The 22246-nt window shown below is 41.0% G+C and overlaps 1 protein-coding gene across 8 annotated transcripts in view; it reads left to right on the top strand.

Moving 5' to 3' along the window:
- The window catches only part of ENOX1 (ecto-NOX disulfide-thiol exchanger 1), a 548245-nt gene that overhangs the window by 439724 nt on the left and 86275 nt on the right, over positions 1-22246 (top strand). For all 8 annotated transcript variants that reach the window (XM_027767432.1, XM_027767431.1, XM_027767428.1 and 5 more), the window contains one exon: positions 10133-10317. In XM_027767432.1, coding sequence (XP_027623233.1) covers positions 10133-10317 — 185 coding nt within the window. The remainder of the gene's footprint in view (positions 1-10132; positions 10318-22246) is intronic.

The raw sequence follows: 22246 nt of genomic DNA, 5'->3' as shown, positions 1-22246 counted from the left end.
AGCTGGATTTTTGTAACACTCAAACTCTGAAGATACAAAGAAGTATTGAGAAGATGCATTTGGTTGAAGAATGTGAACTGGAGCCATCTGAACAGATGAACTATCACGAGTTCTGGAAACAAGTCTTTTTCTGTCTTCCACATTTCCTTCTCACTTCCTGGACCTGAATGAGGACTGCCACACTCATCCTGCTGTTTGCTTTTGAAGAGAGGGTCGCATGAGTGGTCAAAGCATTAGAATGGTTGAGAAAGAGTGAGAAGTTGTGTCCTTAGAAGGGAGGAATTAGAGTCAGAGAATAAAGAAATAACTTTTAGCCAAATGAGCTCAGAAGCCCCTCAAACTTTTGTTTCCTGCATAGCTTGGCAAATGGTGTCCCTTCTCCAAGCCTCAGCTTTCTCAGCAGTGGCATAAGGCTCATCCTAAGAGGATTTTCTTGATTAGATTGTGAGAAATAACCAATTAAGGTATTCTGTGACATTTTGCAAATACCACGAGCTGTGACAATAGGGAGAATTCATACTGGTGAGCAAGAACAGAAGGTATAAAGGAATGGTTCACAGCCCTAGCTTCACATGAGAATCACCTGGGGAATTTCAACAACTACTTTAACAAATACCAATTTGTGCAAGGTAATGCCTAGGCATATATGGTATTATAACACTCCCTGTATGATTCCAATGAACAAAAGAGTGAAAACCACTGGCAAATGAAGATTGATGGCTGTCAATAAGGGACAGGAAAGGAGGAGCAAAATAGGTTAAGGTGAGGTAATAAAACATGAGAATGAGAAGAAAATAAAAATGGAGTAAAAGGAGGCTGACATTGGCGTATTGGTGGGTTCCAGGTTCATATCCAAAGCCTTCCCAATATGTTGAGAATACGTACGCCCATGATGTGGGACTGGCTGGAGCTGGGGGAGGATTGGAGCATTGGGACCCTGTTGGGGTTCTCTCTCTTTCCTCTCTCTCTCTCACAAGAAATAAATATTAAAAAATGGGGTGAAACATAAAAATGTGCAGGGAAAGTGACTGACATAAGCAATAATAAAGGGCCAAAGAAAGGGGGAGGGGGAGTGAGCAGGAAGCAGCTTAAGTAAAGCATGTGAGACCCAGGAGAGAATTCCCTTCAAGCTTGTACCAGGTGGTACATTTGGAGAATCCTCTGGTTAACAGGAAAACAAGGCTGCTTGGGTAGGGCTGTTTGCCCTATATTGAAAAATGTGATGTAGGGACCAGCAGTTAGGGTAATGGCTAAGTCGCTGGACTCCCACGTAGTTGACCGTGATTTGAGTCCTGGACCCGGAGGCTTAAACTCACGCCAGGCACGTGTGCATGCGTGCCCAAGATCCCGAGAGGAGAATGGAGGAGAAGGAATTGTGGCATGGCCATACCCCTGGGGGGTGATTTCTTGCTTTCTGTCTCCCTGTCTCTCTCAGTCTTTCTTGCGAGCGCATACGCCCTATAGCAAAAACCTCTTAAAAAAAAAAAAAAGTGATTTGAGCCAAGAACAGAGTTCAGCCTTCTCTGACTCAAGGAGAATGGCTAAAGACTATTAGCTCATCCATTAGTATCAAAAGAGGTACGCCTGAGCATTTGCCAGAGAGACACTACAGAGAATGCAGCCACTGGCCCCAGTAAGATTGTGTACACAGGGGGCCTCCTCTCCTATAGCAAAGAGACTGGTCCCAGGAACCCAGGCTGAGAGTGACGCATTCCAGAGCTTCAGCCTGGCCTCTCCCGAGTGCAAGCCACAAACCTGCTATAATAGAAACTTTCTTCAGAAATATGGCTGCAAAGAAAAGTAACACATGGCATCTAGTAGATCAGAACAATGTGTTTTGGAGACACGCCTGGAGGATTTATGGAAGCATTGAGTCACAGTATCACCACAGGAGCGGCAGGAAGTGGCATTCAGAGAGGAGCAGATAGATTAATGGAACGGGAGAAGACACGGCAGACGGCAGAGAAGACTAGACGGCAATGTAGGGTGGAAAAGGTTCACACACGAAAAGAAGCTGTTGGAAAAGGCTAAAAGGAAGCACATGCAAGAAAAAAAAATGGAAAAAAAATGCACGATGGAGGAAAACATTAGGAAATGTGCATTTGGTCCCTAAAGTCTAGAGAAATGGCTCTAAAACATTGGCATGCATGCAAAAGCCCCCCAGAAATTTTTTGAAATGTACATCTCTAGGACCTTTTCCAAAATCTCAGATTTGGAGGATCTGGGATGGGTCCAAGATCTCTCACTTAAGAGACGCCAAGGTGGTACGGGTACCTTGCTAGCTGTTCGTACCAGCATCATCCTGAGTTATGCATTTAGAGACGATGGGGATTCTTTTTGTCCTAATACAAGACGCGAGTTCGTGTTCATAAATCAGTTCCAATGTTGGCAATGGGGAAAGTGAAGAGGAGGAGCTTTCTCAGGCAGCCCACGTATGGTCACTGCCCAGGCATAAAGGCCAAGTCTTTGCTCTTTATTTACTCAGTGTTTCCTCAGTATTCTGTGGAGTTAGGGTTCATGTATACGGCAAGTAACTGAAGGCTGAAATGAATTTTCTATTTAACTCATTTTGTCATCACAAGGATTTGGTGTGATAAAATAAATGCTTTGTGAAAACTGTTGCTGTTCCTTGCAAAAAAGCAGTACCCTGGATAGAGAGCACACTTCAGGTACAGGCTGGCCTTCATTTCCCATTTCATAGTGTGGATGCATTTTGTGTGGTAGAAACGCCAGTTCAAGAGAGAAAGTGTCTGTAGGGGTATAGCAGGAGAAGAAAATAGCACTTTTTAGGGGAAGTTTTATTGAAGAAAGTCAGAAGCAGCCATTTGTTAAAAGGGAAGGATATCTAAGTTGGGAGGAGAGCTAGTGTCTATTTTTACATTGCAAGCTGATGAGAAAATGACAGGAGTCATTTTCGTGCGGGAAGGACTGCCGCTTAAAACTTCTCATTTTGGACAAGACCAACGCCTCATTAGAGTGAAGCCACACCAGTCAGAAGCCGGTGGAGGATCACTGTGCCAAAGGAGGTGCACTGTTCGTGAGGCAGAGAGGAGTCACTTTCCTGAACACTCATGTCATTTTGTAATCTAGCTTGGTCTAGCTGGGTCTGCCTACCCTGAAAAGAATTTTAAAGCCATCAGAGAATAGACATAAAGGTAGTCCCACATCTGGGGCAGCAAAATAGAGACAGAAAAGGGCAAGGGTGGGGTTTAATCATAAAAAAAGGGAGAGTAGGAAAAATAAATGCCCCTTCCTTCCTGAAATGCCTCCTGTCTGGTTCTGGGGCTCTGTATGAAGCCAGCCTCCCCTTCCCCGCTCCATGGCTCTTGCCCTGGTGGTACTGGTGCCTTCCGTGGAGACTGCTGTGTCCTTGGTTAGAGCGGTTGCCACCGTGCAGCATCCCAGCCCTGCTTCTATTCAACTTCCCAGCGTGAGAGCCCAGACCAACCCCACTTCCTCAAGGGAGTACCTTCCCTAGCTCTCCTTTCCTAGCCAGAAGCCTTCTCTCCCTTCCTCTCAGACACACAAAACAGGCAATGTGGGGGAGCCCCACACTGTTTTGGTAGGCTTCCACCCGATCCCTTCTCTGTAGTGCTCCCTCCAAGAGGCCCTGAGGTCAGTGGTACAGGAGCTGTAGGCTGCTGGTGGTAGGAGAGCACAGAGCGGTTGCTCAGCTAGAGTTTGCAGCATTCACTTCTTCCACCTTTCCAAGACTCGAAAGGCACCCCTCAGCTGACAAAGCACCATTCACAGCAATGTATTAAATCACAAACTGATGCAGCTCTTGGAAGCAGTGAGCATGCCTCTTTTCCTTGTATATTTTCCTCTGAGGAAAATGAGGGGTTGGGGAAGGTATCAGAGGATAATAATGTAAGTGGGAAAGTGGTAAGTCGTGATGTGCATTCTCAATAGTCGGAAGCCCAGCGGCACCTCACAAGTCCTGCCGCTAACACAGGCTGCTTCATTAAGAAGAGCCTCGTGGAGGGAAGGACGGAGACTTTTTTTTTGAGTCACCTGCTGTTGGTTGTGCCTTCAGAACTCACATTTAAACCATTATAATAACAGGATCTAGTTTACCTGCACTCTCCAAATTACCCTTATTCCACTGGCCTCACACAAAGATGGAAATAGACACTGCATTGTGCTTCTGTTTAGCTTTCCCTAATAATAACTAATGTGCAGCCTGTAATACACACCACAAATATAAAATGTTATGTCAATGTGAAATCGTAATAATAATAATCCTGCAAAAATGTAGCAGAAGGAATTTCGGTGAGCAATTTGAGGAAGATTGCTGCTTCAGTGGTGATGCAGGTATTACTGAAAAACAGATCAATTGTACTTTGTTGGTATCTTCAGAGGCTGTCTAACAGGACATTGGCCGTTCAGCAGACACCCCACAATGCTTTCTAGCTCTGAGCCTGGCCCCTGGGAGATATCATGGGTGACAACAGCTGGAGAACCCAGAGCCTTCATTTGTTTATCTTGGGGAGGGACTAGTCCTGTCTCTGGCCTCCTGAGCCAATTCAGAGTAGACCCATGGGACCAAGCTCTGCAGGAGTTCAGAGTAATAGGAAGAGGAGATTCTCCTGAGGGCATAGTTACAAAGACAAACCTGATGAGTTCAGATGGAGGGGATAAATGCTTTATATCAATATTGGTTCCTCGGGAGTCCTGAGATCAACAGGAGTCTCTGGACACACTCTCTTCGTGAAGCCTTATGATCAACCCTAGCTCATAAGCTCCAGGATTAGTGAGCATCAGTGCAGCCATTTCAGAAGAGAGACAAGGGCAGAAAGAGGGATCCCTAAGTGGTTTGAATCAGGTCTCAAGAATTCCAGAAGGATAGGTTTAACATGAATCATCCCAAAATTTCTCCTGCAGAAAATACGTTTATTTTAAAATAGAATGATCCTTTCTGTCTTTGCAGCAGAGCTCTGTCCAGCAGAATGCTCCCTGGAGCCAGCTGTGGAATGTTTTAGCACCGTTAGGAACAAACTGGCCTTTACCGTAGGGTCCTTGGTTTCCTCCTGTCTTGGCTGCAGCACTTACGTGGACCCCGGCCACACCAATAGCGTGACGTACATTGACACATAAGTATAGTTCTTGAGCCACACCCTGCACGTCCTAGCAGCTGAGCAGCCTCTGTGTCCCTGCAACTCAGTTCCATCTATTCCAATAGAAATAATCATATTTACTGTATTGTGTTATTGTGAGAGTGAAAGGAAATCGTGCAGATAATATGCTTAGCGTGGTGCCTGGCACGTCAAAGGCATTAGCCGTTACTACCACTGTTACTATTTCTGCTGCTGTTATTTGGAGAAAATGGGAAGGAGAACTGAGTAGTGACTGTACCTTTGTTCAGACCTCCCCTCACACCGTAAGAAGGTGCTCATGACATTTCTTTCTTTGTCAGTGGGTAAGAAATAATACAGTTCAGTGGTGTCCTCCCAACATTCCAGAAGGATATCTAGCAAAGTGGAGGGAGAATGCTAAATACAGTTCTACAAAGACACAAAGACCAACAGTTCTGGAGAAATCCAGATATTGTTAGAAACAATATGTTAAAGTGTTTTATTATTTAGTTACATCTCGCCTGAGCATGAAAAGGGTATTAACATACTGTCAGCTTACTGGGACATAACCCAAAATAACTAACATTTTTTTATATATTGCTAATTATTTTTCTGAAGCTGGCTCAGGCTGGTAAGAGAGAGATTTCAAGGCTTTCACCAGATTATTTACTTAAAGGAGTTAAGCATGCCATTATCCGTTCCCATGGAAACACAGTAAGTAATACAGGAGGCAGAGGAGGAGGTCACTTTGACCATAATTAATATAAAGAATAATGGCTTTTGTGGAATCTAGTTACAGATACAATGAGATGCTGTAATACCTTTAGACCTTTTCTTCAGCAGTGCAATTTAATCTCTGGATCAATTTTCATACAGTACTGTCACTTCCGTCATTTTACTAATCTAGTGCTAATTTTTGAAATGTAACTGCATCTTGTTAAGTAAGACACTTTCAGTGTTGTTATTTCATTTTTGATACGATCAGAAAATGCCAGTATCCAGGATTTTTCTAAAGTGCTGAGCAAGTTAAATGGCTGACTGCACTGGCCTGATTCTTCTTGCGTATGGTACAGCTCCTAGCCATTGTTTCCCAATACATTGTTGATTGATGAATTCATTAATGATAATCCAGATTCAGCAGTGCCTTGAAAAATCACCAGAAGAAGATTTAATTTTATGTTCAGTACAGTTTCCATTTAAGGTGTCTTATTGTATAATGTTTTCAGTTGAAAAATTCATAATCCACGTGGGGTGTCTTTTAGTTACGTATCCCATTTATTGAAACACAGTGCACTCCTTGGGAATTCTGACCCAAAGATGCACATTGAATTTATTTTTTTCATCTTTATGTTTATTTGGGTAGTAGATCTGTTGCGTAGTGTCTAAGGCAGAAATTTTATTGAGCAAGCTTGATGGCAATAAAAGAGTTGATCTTTCAAGTTGCTGAACTGTTAATATACTGAGCAATTATATTAAGTCAGAAATTAGTAGGACTTTTGTTTTTCTTAGCATCTCGGTCCAAGAAATGTAGCCTCTCCAGGAAGCCTCGTCAGCAGACTAAAGTCAGAGATGCAGCCAACAGGTGGCCTGAAGTTAACTGGAGTCAATATACAATTTCTCACCCTTTAGAAGATAACCACTTTGCTGCCACAGGAGTAGCCAAAAATTTTGTGTAAATATTAAGCTTGAAATCATTTAATCAAGAATGTAAATCAGTTATATGCTCCAATTATAAAAACATTGATGAGATTAGCTATGGTATTGATTTTGGGGGGATGGTGGGGAGGATTATAGTTGTTATGACTTTATAAAATGTGTTTATTTATAATGATATCACATTTTTATTCCAGGAATGCAACAGCATTGTATCCTGCTTGGCAGGCATAGTGGTCACTTGGCTTTGCCATGAATAAGAACTCTCAGCAGTATCATTTCATAGGCTTATAAGAGAGCCCCTAAAATAATGGATTTCCTATATGTATTTACGTTTGGATAATTTATTTAAATAATGTTGCTGGCACATGCTTTATAGCCACTTGCATTTTGCTACACAGAATTCAGCATATCTTGCAGACTATGCAATTCATTTGGAAAATGTAATTTCCATCCCTGCATACTAATCGATTTCTTCACAAACACCTGCTATCAGTTATGATAATAAAAATGCCACTCTGAATTGAAAAAGGGCCAAATAGAGCTTCCTAAGGAAATGACTTAAGTGTCTTTGAATGCTACTAAATGCAGTAATGTGCTTGTGTAGTGCCAACACTTTTTCCATCATTTGCATTTTCTGTGATTCCGCCCTATTACAACATCCCTCTGTCAGATGATGCCTCATAACTGTTTCCATATGGACTGGTAAACTGACTTGTCAGTTCCTGGGATCTCAGAGTATAGACAAGATTTGAAGTTGAGTTGCACTAGTTCATGCTCCTGGGTATACCCTGGGTCATTTCTGATTTTATGAGTAAGTCCCTGAAAACTGTAAAATTGGCTGCTCCTTGGTTTTGCACACACATATACACCAAATAAAATTCCCTCTATTCATTCTCCTCAGCCTCTATTTTCATTCCACGCACCATTGCCAAACTAATCTTCCTAAATCACCAATGTCATCATATCCTTCCACAACCCCAGGCACCTTCAGTGGTTCTCAATCGACTGCCCCATTGAGCCTAACCTTCCCATTCTCTCTCATCTCCTGATGTGACTTACCTTTCTCTCACTACTTCCAGGAAGACACTTACCTTTTTGATCAAGCATCTTTATCTTTTTTTTCAGAGAGGTTTTTGCTATAGGGCATGTGTGCTCACCAGAAAGAGAGAGACAGAGAGACAGAAAGCAAGAAACCACCCCTCACGGGGGATGGCCATGGCACAATCCCTTCTCTCCATTCTCCTCTGGGGATCTTGGGCACGCACACACGCACACACATGCCCCCATGAGTTTAAGCCACTTGGTCTGGGACTCAAACTGTGGTCGACTACATGGGAGTCCAGCAACATAGCTATTACGCCAACTGCTGGTCCCAATCAAGCATCTTTTTCTTTCTGCCCCAAATATCCTATCTCAGTTCTCAGCTCTAGACTTTCTTACTTCTGACTGAGATAGCCTTCTGATTCTTGAGATTTTCCTCTCCCTCTTTGATTCTTCTAGTCTGTATTTTTATTTCTCTTCTCTGAACTCTTACAGAATATATTCCTTTGTCATGTGACTTGATTCTAAGTCACCCATTTATTTGTTCATCCAACCTACATTTATTGAGTAACTACTATATGCCAAGCATCAAACTGTTCTTTCTTCCTTTGGATGCATGAGTTTCCTTTTAAATGTGTCAGACTCTATTACATTTTAAGTTCCTTGAGAGAAGAGATCTGTTTGGTCTCCACTTTTGTGATCCAGAATACCAATATATACCTGGGCACAGATGAGTATGCAGTGGATGCTTGTTAACTAATTGATCCCTAGCCATTTGAGTCAGGAAGTTTTTGGTTAATTGCATGTCACGTTCTCTTTGGCATTGCAGTGTGTATTATACATAGATCACTATTTTCTCAAATGGGATACCATAAAACACTAGCTATAAGAAAATGATTAACATCATTTGATATTTGATATCTGAGGAGAGAATTCATTGAGATCTAAGAACACCTCAGGAAAGCCTTGTCATCAGTTTGCTATACTGTGCAGGTAGAAGGTTCAGGAGGCTGACCTCACATGGACCTCTGAATCGGGCATTTGGAGGTCAGAGCATGGGAAGGAACCTGTATTGAGAGCCTGGTATGCAATAGGCCTCCCATCACACCCTTACCTATTGGGAAAATGTTGTGGTAATATATTTCTCATTTTTTTTTTCACTTTTCTCCTCCTCTTGTGAGGGGGGAAGAATATTTGAGACATCACTGGAATAGTGGAGGGAGAGGGTGTAGGACTGGTTTAGGGCAGTCTGGTAAAAACAAAACATACAACTGACTGATACACAGTGCTCGAGAGTAAAAATTCTGGTGGCTTGCATTTGAAAATCATTTCTACTGTGCTGTGGGACTGAACAAGTTGTCTAACTTCTCTGTGCCTCATTTTTCTCATCTGTAAAGGTAGGGATACGAACAGCACCTGCCTCAAGGCATAATGAGGTAATTAAATGAGTTCATAGGAAGCCCTAGGTCCAGTAGCTTGTGAGTATTTAGCAGGTGGCTGTTAATGTTATTACTGTTTTTGGAGTGACCACTAAGAATACAATATAAACTAGGAAAAGGGATGCCCCACCCTTAATCTCTGTTTTGTACCATCCATTCTCTTTTATTTGGTCTCAACTGCCTCTCAAGCTTCTGTGAGATGTGTAAAACCCTGAGTGAACTGTCTTGGTTAAGATGGTGATGTGAATGAAGTCTCAATCTACACACAGAGAATTTTAGGTTTCAGGGAGGAGTATTAGAGTAACTACTCAGCCTTGTAGGCGAAAAGAGTTTTAATCTATTGGTGAAACAGATGGAGCTAGGTTACCATTCTGATAGGAGTTAGAGAAAACAATTTGTGCAATTTGTCCCAGCAGTAGAGCAGGAAGGAATGGTATGCATACAAATTCCTCTGTCCCCTGGGATGCTGCTGCATGTCTCAACCTGTGGACCTGCTGATTATTTGAAATGAAGAGGCAGTCCACAGAGCTTTGCAGAAAGGGAGGGGACAATGATGGGGTAAATACAAATGTTGACTGGAATTCCGAATGTCATCATCACCTGGCAAAAACATTTCTGATTTTTGTAAGGGTATCCAGGGCTCGGGGAGTCAAGAGATAAGAATTTGGAAGGAGTTAATGCTGTGCACACAAGAAACATTCATACATAAAACAGAGCAAATAGAATAGATACCTTTTCTGAAAGAATGACACATCCTAGTTGCAAAATAAAGAGACCAGTTTAGGGTAAGGCATCTGGGTTTTATTTCTGAACTGGTACAAACAGTAAGAATTTAGGTGAATGACTCGCTTTCCCACCCAAGGACTCCTCCATCTAAGCAAGAAGGTAACTCCCTTGAATTCTTTCTGGTTTTCCCTCCAGCCCTGGCTGCTCAGGCCTATGCTCTTAAAGAGGAGAATGACAGTCTCCGCTGGCAGCTGGATGCCTACAGGAACGAGGTGGAGCTACTAAAACAAGAGAAAGAACAGCTCTTTCGAACAGAAGAAAACCTCACCAAAGACCAGCAGCTACAGTTCCTTCAGCAAACCATGCAAGGCATGCAGCAGGTACTTGGGCACAGATTTTTTTTGTTTTGTTTTGTTTTTAAGAAAAAGGATATGTGTATTAAATGCAAATGAAGTAGCAGACATTTGCCAGAAAAGCATAAAGAAGAAGAAATGACAACCAAAGAGCTAAGTTTGAGAGAAAGAAAAGTGCTAATGACTGTTTGTGGAAGGGTAGAACTGGAAAACAGCCAAGCTGAAGAAGTACACCCTGGAGGTAGGAAATCAAAAAGAGCATTTAAGAGATTGAAAGGTTGTATATGACATACAGCTTCATGGCAAAGGATTAACAAATCCTTGCCAATCATGACACAGGTGGTTTTTTTTAGTCTTAGAAATTTAAGCTCGTGTGCTTTGTTTTGTTTGTTTTCAAGGTCAGTGTAAAAAACTGTATTGTTTCCACTTCTTCTGTATTATACTTAGGATCTAATCAGGTTCCATGAACACACCATATATTTAAGAAATGTGTGTTTATGCAATGGATGAAGTACCGGAGTTTGGGGGTTTGGGGGGGATAGGTAGCTTTAAAAGCAGGGCAATGGTTGTGCTTTTGTTGAAGAGTGCTAGACTTTCGGTGTGCTGATTTAAAAATGTATGTTTCTGACAATTATTAAGAATGAAACAGAAGCTGTCATCTTTGGGGTTAAGGGAAAGAAGCATGGATCATGAGACATAAGAGGCTGAAGGGGGAAAGTCATGGTTGTTGACAAGAGAGGAATAGAATCAAAGATTCAAGCTGGATGAGTATCTGAACACTTTAATGGATACATGGTATTGTTATGGTATTTGGGCCTTTGAGTTATCTTAGACTAATAGGGCATAAATTATCATCAATACACATCAGTACTTTTTTTTTTTTAAACTGGCCAGAGAGCATGCACATTCACCAGAGAGAGACAGAGAAACAGACAGATGGAAAGGGAGAAAGCACCCCCCCCAGTGGGAATACAGTCATACCACAATTCCTTCTCTTCCATTTCTCCATTCTGCCAGGATTTAGGGCAGGCGTGTATCCAGTGGTTGATCGGCAGTCAAACTGTGCAGTTGACCATGTGGGATCTGGCTCCAATTACCTCTTTGAATATACAAATAAAACCAATATTTTCTTTTAAAAAATATTGGTTTTTTAATTTGTAAAAATAGTGTGTTTTTAAGATAAAGAGCAAGGCAATGTGTCTACTGGCCAGAAGGCCAAAGGCTACCTGCAACCACCAGAAGCTGGGGAAGAGTCCTCCTCATAGCCCTGTGAAGGGAAAAGTCCTGCTCTTCAGCCTACATGGACTTACAGCCTTCTGAACTGTGAGACTTCCTCTGTTTTTTAAATCGATAAACACCAACAAATCAATAACAGATAGCTATATTAAAATGCATTTTCTACTGGCAAGGATATTGTGCAAATGTATGAGAAGTTCCAACAACTGAAGCCCTCAATCAGGAGGGCTGGATCTCAGATGGTGATTTGAATGACAATATTTAAAAAATATTGTTTATAATTTTTGTTTAAATAAAGGAAATACAAATAGGATAATGGGAAGTTAAAATATATTAATGATAGGATTTTTTAAGTCACATACATCCATATAGATTGCTCTCTAATACCAGCAATCATAAATTGCCTATGAAAGTGTCTTAGAGATTAGAGGTACTTCTACAGAACCATGAGCCAAACAGGGAAAAAATAATTGAAAGGGAGGACTACAAAACAGAGACATGGATTGGGACGTAAGCAAGTTAATGACTGAGTCAAGAGAAATTATGTTTTAAACATCTCCTGCTATTTTAAAGCAATTTTGGGGGTCTTGGCTTTCAGTCCTAATGGGTTGATGTTCACAGTGTGTGTTAGACTAATCAGTGAGATTCAGAGGTCAGAGCCAGCCAGGAAAATGTCATTATAGTCATTGCTCAGGTCCCCGTACTTGGAAATCGATGTAACAGCTGCTGTGTGAGGCTCCTGGGGTTGTCCATATGCCCCAACATTGAATGTGCATTGGTGCCTTTGCCAGGATCAAAGTCTGTCATTTTCTCCAAAGACCATGACACCAGACCTAGCCTGCAAGCTACAACATCTCACTTCAAGCAATGAGCCCTCTTTTCTTCCAGAAATGATCACCCAGTTGCTTTAAAAGTAGATGAAACCTGTAAGGCTGTTGAAGATTCAAATCTAGAAATCAGGGGATGAGAGGTTGAGCTGCTCAGTGGGCAGGTTGGTTGCTAAGGTTTCAGCACAGGAGCACCACAGACCCATGTGTCTGGTCACAGAGGAGCAGTAATCCAAGTCACCACCTGAGCCCCAGCCCTTCTGATGAAGAGCTTTGGTTATTGGAACTTCTCATACATTGGCACAATATCATTGTCAGTAGGAAATGCATTTTAATATAGCTATCTATTATTGATTTGTTTTATTTTTTTTTTGTTTTGTTTTGAGAAGTTTTTGCTATAGGATGCATGCACTTGCCAGAAAAACAGAGAGAGACAGAGAGACAGAAAGCAAGAAATCACTCCCCAGGGGGCATGGCCACACTGCAATCCCTTCTCCATTCTCCTCTCAGGATCTTGGGCACACATGCACATGCACCCAGCGTGAGTTTAAGCCACCAGGTCTGGGACTCAAACCATGGTCGACTACATGGGAGTCCAGCATCATAGCCATTACATCAACTGCTAGTCCCTCTGTTATTGATTTGTTATTGTTAGTTGGTTTAAACAACAGAGGAAGTTTCACAGTTCAGAAGACTATAAGTCCAAGATGTAGGCTGACGAGCAAGACTGGTTTCTTCAGAGGGCTGTGAGGAGGACTCTTCCTCTGGTGGTTGCTGGCAGCCTTTGGCCTTCCTGACTGGCAGACACCTTATGCTTAACCTTAATTTTCACCTCGTGTTCTCCCTGTGTGTGTACAGATTTCAGCTTTATATAAGAAAACAGTTCATAAGGGACTGGGAGCTCACCCTATCCCAGTGTCAGCTCAACTTACTTAATCATATCTGCAAATAATTCTATTTTCAAATAAAGTCACATTCTGTATTACTACAGGCTATGAATTTAATGCATGAATTTTATTGGGGGGGAGAGGGGAATTCAATCCATAACAAATACATATATATGTTAAGTGGAGAAATGAATGGACAAAGGTCCAGAAATAGCAACTAGCATGGTGTCTATAGGGAGCTCCGTGATCCTAGGCCCATAAAAAGCTGACACATGAGAGGTATGTATGGAATCTCCAGAGTAAGGGGAACACTCAATCCATGGCAGCTGCAATGATTTTAAGTTTCCCTGATTGTTAAATGGATGCATGGCTATCTCTGTGGCAACCCATCTTTAATACAGTTTTAAAATATAGGTGCTTTTTTAAGAGTCACATTTCCACCATATCCTACCATGTGTGAATAAATTACCACAGCTTGCTAATTTGAATTCCACTGCAAAGAATCCTCCCGATGTTAAAACCTACTCTCAATCTGTCCACCAACCACTGTATAAATTAGAAAATTACAGTCTCACAAGAAAGTCAACAGAGAGAGGAGGAGTGAGCCTCCCATATGTCATTGTTGCCACAGTCTATCTATTTTTAGGAAATTATTTTTTGCAACAAACAAAATAAAGAGCTTTAATAATCTGAGAATAAGTTGAGCCAAAAAGTTTCTAATCTTTTCACTTTGAATCTCTTAAGGATATGTTCACTGACATCATATAGTTTTTCATGTGTTCATAAAAAAATATGATAGGCAGCTTCCTAAAAATGAGAGACCCTGAACTGACTCTGTTTGGATGTTTCTGAGTTTACCCCTACACTGCATGTGAGTCACAATCTAATAATATTAGAGGTTTTATACAGAAGGAAATAGTAGTTTGTATCCATGGAAACATGTTAGTTAGCCTTTACCTGATCATAAGCTAGCAGTGATGTTAACCCATCTTTTCTACAGGGATAGTGCAGTTTTTGACTTTCATTCGTATCTGTTGGTACACAAGCAAAGAATTTATGTACTTCAGGCTGGCCCCATAGCACAGTGTGTTGGGAGACAGATCCCACATGGCCCACCACAATTGGAATCCTGGCCCCTGTGGCTTGAAAAGCACATCGGAGGCATGGGTGTGCATGTCCACAATTCTGATGGGATAGAGAGATGAGGAAAAGGTGTGTAGCATGACCATACTATACTCCACTGGGGGATGTTTTTCTTTCTCTAGTGAGTGTATGTGCCCTCTGACAATATTTTTTTTTAAAGAAAGAAAGAATATACATACAAACTCTTTTATTTTGGGATTACCATATTGACTTGTTCTGTTAGATTTTTATTGAGGTAAAAATACTCTTTTTAGGCATACAGTTCTATGAATTTTGATGAATGCATATAATCGGGGAGCCACCACTTTCACAGTAAATCACTTCCATCATCATTCCCTGATGCCTCTTTTACTCGGCCCCTCTCTCAGAAACCACGGATCTGTTTCCTACCCAGATGATTCTGCCTTTTCCGGAATGTCACAGAAGTGGAACTGTGCATTGTACAGCCTGTTGAGTCTGTCTTCATCCATTTAGCATAATGAATCTGAGCTTCAACCATCTGGTTTAGTCCTTATGCTGAGTAGCGTCCATTGTAAGGAAGACTATAGTTTGTTGATCTAGTCACCGATTCATGGATATTTTGGGTAGTTCCTAATTAGGGGCAAATATGAACAAATCTAGTTTTTGTTTTGTCCTTTTTTATTTCACTTGAGTAAATATCTCTATTCACTTGAGTATAACTGCTGGGTCATATTGGAAGTGTGTTAAATTCTTTTTAAGAAACTGCCAGTTTTGCAGCGTATCTGCACCATTGCACATTCCCACGAGCCCGTATGAGAGTCCCAGTTCTGGGTGTTCATCAGTCAGGACTTGGCATGATCAGTCTATGCTTGTCTTCTTTAGCCACTATAGTGAGTGTACAGTGGTGGCTCATTATATAGTTATATCCATACCTGAAATTAAACAGTAGTTTTATTTTCACTTGTTGTGGATAGGTCAGTATGTCATATTTTTAAATAATCAATTTAAAAATCAGAATTATTTTTTGAAGCCTTGCATAAATCACACTGACAGGACTGATAAACAGGATACCATTAAAACCTACTGATCATAAAATTGTGTATGACTAATTATGATTATATCAGAAGGCTCTTTCATAAATACTTTAAGCCAATGCTTTTTACTTTTTGAAGTTTTTTTTTTCTTCCCCATATGGTACATTGCACTCATCAGAAAGAGACAGAGAAAGACAGTGAGAAAGAAAGTGAGAAATCACCCTTCACAGGGGATGGCTACATCATAGAAAGTGAGAAATCACCCTCCACAGGAGATGGCTACATCCTGTTCCCTCCATTCTCCACTCAGGACTTTGGGCATGCACACACACATGCCTGGTGTGATTTTCAAGCTGCCAAGTCCAGAAGTCAAACTGCAGTCAGCCATGTGGAAATCTACTGCCTTAACTATCATGCTACCTGCTGGTTCCAAGTCTATGCTTGTCAGCCATGTGGAAATCTACTGCCTTAACTAGCATGCTACCTGCTGGCTCCAAGTCTATGCTTTTTCCTTTTTTTTTAAGAATTATTTATTTTTATTTATTTATTATTGTTATTATTATTATTATTTTATTTGACTAGGGGAAAACAGAAAGAGAGAGACGGGAAGTGAGAAAGCAAGCTGTCAGGTCTAGGACTTGAAACATGGTCAGCCATGTGGGAGCCCAGCACCTTAAACAGATAAGGAGCCTATTGTTACGTTGTCAGGAAAGTCATGACATATACTTCCATATTTTTCTATGTAAAAATGTATCATGACTTTCCTTACAATCCAATAGATTGATACCCTGTGCCCATTATCCTTTTTCTAATACTTTCTGTTTTAACTTTATCCTTTCCATTGAAGTTTCTGCTTGATTATTACATTACTTACTATAGTTTATTTTGTTCTTTTATTATTATCTTCTCATGCAATCTTATTTTTATTTTATGGCTGCAGTATCTTCTCAAATCTCTTTGAGAATACTAATTAGAATTTTTAAAGTTCTTTTTGTTCCTGAATAATTTCTATTTATTCTAGGAATAGTTGTTTGATTTCATGTTTCAGTCTCTTTCTCTTTCATGTACAGAGCTCTTCACAAGTGAGGTGGTGGCTGGTAGCCTGTTTATATTTAGATATAAAGGGCTTGCATTGCTTTTCGAGGAAATTGTGTGGGTTTGCTCATTGTTGTGTTCAGGTCTCCTGCACCACTGAGACTTTCTCCTGTGCAGTGAGTGCTGGAGGGCTCGCTGACTGGCAGTCTTCACTTTAAGAGGAGTTAGGGATTCCAAAATGCCAGAATCTGTCATACTCTAAGAACTCTGCAATTCCCTGCTTGTTCTCTTTGCTCTTATAAATGTATTTGTTGACAGACATTTTAATTGAGGCTCTGGAGGAACAAAACACGAACACATACACATACTCACAGCTCTGATATCTTGAACAGGAACCTATTTGAGTAGCTATTAACTTTATCCCAGTCCTTGAATGAATTCTTGCTTATTGTGTAGCTGACGTTGGAGTGGGGGAAATACAAAAGGTCTTCAACAAGTACATGTAAAATGTGTATTATGAAAAAAATTGTATACATTTCAAGAAATTTTTGTCAAAATGTCTTATACTAGGACAAGCAGTTAGCGTAATAGCTATGTCTCTGGACTCCCATGTAGTCGACCGCAGTTCACGTCCCGGACCCGGTGGCTTAAAACTCATGCCAGGCACGTGTGCGTGTGTGCCCAAGATCCCTAGAGGAGAATGGAGGAGAAGGGATTGTGGCGTGGCCATCCCCCCCAGGAGGTGATTTCTCGCTTTCTGTCTCTCTGTCTGCCTGGCGAGTGCACGCGCCCTATAGCAAAAACCTCTCCCCCCCCCCAAAAAAATTCTTATACTTTAATTCCATTTTCCATGACACTTTTTAAGTCCCCTCACATTGCAAATTATTCCACCTGTCCAAACACATATAGGAAAAGAAAAAAAGAGCAGACAAGTTTCATGAATGTCTAATAGGAAAGAACAAAGAACTTAAAGTGGCATATTGTGGAATTACAGATAGTTGCCTCATGATAAGGAGACAAATTATCAAATTAAAAAGGTTTTAGGGGGCCAGCCAGGTGGTGGTTAAAGCAGCTGGATTTCACATGGCCAACTGCACCGTTCAACTCAGTGACTTGAGGGGGGAAAATAAACCACCAGGCATGTGTACATATGTGCCCCAAATCCTGAGAGCATAATGGAGGAGAGGGGGTTGAGGTATGGCCATAGAAATAAAAATAAATACAAGATTTTAGAGAGAAGAAAAGAAAGACAAATCATCATGAAATGGTGACATGAAGAGGTTGAAGGATAGAGAACTGGTTAGCTCGTTCTCCGTTTCTGATTCCTTGTCCTAGGGAGAGGAGGCAGTGTTGATGGTATGGAGGAGGACATGGCCCAGCTCAGAGGAATGTGCAGAGAGTAAAAGAGTAGAGTCTGTGTCAGCTGGAAGGATGAGAAGGACAGGATATGCAGAAATTACAAGAGATGCCACAGAAGAACAGTGCTTCCTCTGTAGTGAAAAAGAACAATCTAAAGAAAAATGGCACAAGTATAGAAGGGCAAGGAAAAAAGAAATCTCTCAAAAAAGATAAAAAGGAATTCAACATCATTCTACTGATAAATGATAGTTTTAGAGCATTGGGGAAGTATTTAGCTACTATATGTAGAATGTGAAAAGCTAAAGATTGATTTAGAATTTGAGTTGCAATACATTAGGAGGATCTACCTTCTATGTGGAATTATGAAGGTGCTAATTATGAAGCTCAAAAATTCAGGTAGAAAGACCAGCAGTTAACGTAATGGCTATGTCACTGAACTCCCATGTAGCCGACCGCAATTCGAGTCCCAGACCCAGTGACTTAAACTCATGCCAGGCACTTGTGTGTGCGTGCCCAAGATCCCGAGAGGGGAATGGAGGAGAAGGGATTGTAGCATGGCCATCCCCCTTGGGGGGTGATTTGTCACTTTCTATCTCTCTGTCTCTCTCTGTATTTCTGGCGAGCGCATGCGCCCTATAGCAAAAACCTCTCCGAAAAATAAAAAATTCAGTTAGAAGGAAGAAATAGAACATACATTTTGTTGAGGTTGTTGACTCATTCAGGAAGAAGCTTTTAACAACATTATCATAATATCTCGAAGATGTGAAAACATCATACATCAAGGCAGAAAATAATTTGGTATCACTGGACAGGGGAAAAAAAACTCAATATTACAGTGTGGAGAAATGGGCTTCTTTTCAGACTCTCATGCACAAGTAGTAAACCCTTCAGCTTTAAAAAGCTCCAGAAATATGTGTGTTTAAAAATGGACACTGACACACATGTAAAAATATGGAATATTTACTAACTATGGCTGCAGAGATGTTTATTTTACTCTATTTGAACTATCCAGATGAAGTTTCTTTCTGAATAAAAAACTTGCCCAAGACATTTCCCACATTCACATTAAAAGTCACTGGCATTTTATTTGAATCAGAAAAAGTACAAAATGCACACATCTTTCATATGATGTGACTTTAAAAACATTTAATGCCTAAACATCAAGGTTCATAGGAGCTGCCAAATTTGGGGTATACCATGGTCCTGCCTTCTTTCCATTTAACTGCTCCAGAGTTTGTAATTGCATTTCCTACCTATTCTTCAGCCAAGCACCTTGGTATGTACATTATGATAGCAGCCCGTGTGATGATAATTCCCATTTATAATCCATGGCACCTTTCATCAGACTCCTCAAGGTCATTTGTAGGGCTCCTGCTGGCAGTGTGTGTACTTTGCCACATTTGCAGATTGCATTCCCATGACATTGGAGGAAGGCAAGTGTCTCACTTCAGTGCAAGGCTCTTAAAAGGATTGTCGACTACATTTAGAACCTGAAATAGAAACCAATTCTCCAATTCTTGGCCTGGGCTTTCACATGACAAAGCCCTACCTGTTTGAAGTGATCACACCTGACATCTGTTAGGGAGTTGGGAGTTTTCAAAGCATTTTCCTTCTGACTCTGGACAAGATACAAGACTAAAAGTGAAGATCATGCAGAAGAAAACTCTCTATGGCTTTAGCAGTTTCAAGTGAGGATGGTTAATTGGGTATCTTGCTGTCTTCACTGGACATAGGGCATGAGATGAGGATGAAGATAAGCTCAATTTATGACAATCGAAGGCCTGAATAATGAAATGAAAATATTAAACCAGTGTCTGGAAGAAAAATAGTGCCTATAGCTTGACTGCACTACTTAGGGAAGGTCAGGCCATCTGAACCTCAGGTTCTTCCCCAGGAGAATGGGTTCTACCAATCTTAGTAAGGCTGAGAGCAAAATGTACATGAGCACATTTTGAAAGCTTTGATACAAAGGCAAACCACATTCCAGATGAAAATGTGAAAGGATGCAAAGGTTTAAGAGAAGATTCAGGATTCTGAGAGTAGGTCTGGACAAATCTAGATCTAAATTTGCTGATACTAATGTGGCCTATGCTATTGCTCCTATGCCTCTAACAATAGGAAGGCCCTCCGCCCTTCTTCAGTTAACTCACAAATGCACCTTCACATCACTCGGCCCAGTCCTCACATCTCAGCAGTGCATGCCTATTTGTTTGTCCAGTAAGAACTGAGACCTAGAGGTGTCAAGTGACTGGCCTACGACACAGGTGCACCTTGTCAAGTCAGAGCTCAGGCCAACATCTAGCCACAGCTGACCCTGTGTCTTATTTTACTGTCTCATAGCTCTGTGAAGTGTCTTTTGAAAAGTAGTACCTCAGAACTGCAGTCATCACGAAAGCAGAAAACTAGAAAATTTTATCCTTCATCCATTTGTGGGTTGCTTAAAAGATTTTCAGAAAAAAATTCCTTTGTCTGTTTTCTAACTCTTCGTGTCATAGTGCCTAGTTTGGTCTTTGCATTACCAGAGTAAGAGCCAGTAAAAGCAAAGCAACATGCACGTAACTTTTATTTAGAGAATTTGGACTGCAAGCATAAATCTCTTCATTCAGGGAAAAAAAAGAAAAGCCCTAATAAAATTTAACTATGGAAGGCTTCATCTCATCATTAGTTATCCTTCTCTGCCATTAATTAATTTGATCATCAAATACATCCTCATTAGTAATCATTCCTTCTCAAAATAATGAGACTAACAGATGAATCAGTATAGGAGCAGGGGTGGAAATAATGGCATTGCCCTGCAGACCATTAAAATCTTTCAGCATCTGCCTTTTGCTGCTTTCTCCTACGTCTGCAGTGGGAAATCCTTGAATCCCCAGTAATCTTACAGCCATTCCCAAAATAAAGGACCTCTGCTTTTTTCCAGTACTGTGTCTGTGGCAGTTATTGTATGACCTTTGAATGACCTTCCCTTTCACCATCTCTTTTGAAAATTACTTCCTGACTTGTAGGCCATAATCACACAATGGGGGTCAGATTTATGGTGAAATGGATCTTTTCTTAAATGTATTAAATCAAAATGGACTTTTCTTGCAATCACATACTGGCCTTCCCGTCTGTTTGACCATTGTCATCTTTCTCCCTCCAGTTATAAACACTAAAATGAATCCTGTGGTCCAGCCTTAACTTTATTTCTTTTTAATCTGCCAATGCAAAGAATCCAAGTCATTCACCCTGAAGCCCTGAGCCCTGCCAGCACCACAGCCGCCTGCTTATAGCAGGTGTCCTGCTCCCAGCCAGACTCATGTAATTATCCATCTCTCACTTTGGCTGCAGTTGGGAGGGCATGGAGCTCGGGGCTTTCTCCATGCAGCTGGTTAGGAGAGGTAGCATGAGGATGGGGAAGACCAGCCAATTTCCTTCTCATCAGAAATGAAGGCTGTGAAGAAGAGGCAGAGAGAAATGTGATGGGGATGATGAAATATATAGCATAGAAACAAGAAAGGAGACATGTTGGGTAAATTCTCTTACAAGCCAAATGATGCATAGTGATCAAATAAAAATAATAAGAATTTTAAAAAATAAATAATTATATCTTTTAGCTAACTCTTTATCACTATATGGTGACTTTTCCCCCTCTCTGTACAGTTTTTCATTAAAGTCTATTTTATCTTATAGAAAAAAAAGAAAGGGAGAAGAATGAGTCAGGGAGAAATAGCCTCTTCATCTGAGTAATAAAGTACACAGAGGAAGAGAAACGTAGGTGGGGGCTGAAGTGTTCCTGGGTCTAAGTTTGTCATTTTAATTTTTGTCTTATTTTTTCTTTTTACAAATGAAAAGATGCTCTGGGAACCAGCAGTTAGCATAATGGCTATGTCACTGGACTCCCACGTAGTCGACCGCGGTTCGCGTCCCAGACTCGGTGGCTTAAAAAACTCACGCCGGGTGCGTGTGTGTGCATGCCCAAGATCCCGAGAGGAGAATGGAGGAGAAGGGATTGCGGCGTGGCCATCCTCCCTGGGGAGTGATTTCTCGCTTTCTGTCTCTCTGTCTCTCTCTGTCTGCCTGGAGAGCGCACGCATCCTATAGCGAAAACCTCTCCAAAAAAAAAAAAAAGAATAGGTGCTCCATGTAGAAAACTGGAGGTGTTGAGGAAACAAAAACCATTAGTAGTGTATTTAACGATTGACATCTCCATATATCTTTTCCGTCTTTTCCTCTATGTGTGTGTAAATATACAGTGTAATCATTTCTAAATATCAGCCAGTGGAATAGCCAAACGTGGTTGAAGTTTCTGGAACTGTAACCAGTGGGAAAGAACTGGGAATTTGGTTCCAAGATGTTGGATAGTTAGTTAAAGATTACGTTTTCTCCTCTGTTTAACAAAGTATCCTGAATAGTCATCAAGGGAAACTTAAACAAAGTTAGTGCCCAATCTGTCCTCACTTTATGGACCACTATTTCACTTGGTTGAGCAGTG

The sequence above is a fragment of the Tupaia chinensis genome, unplaced genomic scaffold (genome assembly GCF_000334495.1).
Source record: "Tupaia chinensis unplaced genomic scaffold, TupChi_1.0 Scaffold144262_1, whole genome shotgun sequence".
NCBI lineage: Eukaryota > Metazoa > Chordata > Mammalia > Scandentia > Tupaiidae > Tupaia > Tupaia belangeri.
Note: the sequence above shows the minus strand (reverse complement) of the source record. Positions and strands in the feature narration are given on the sequence as shown.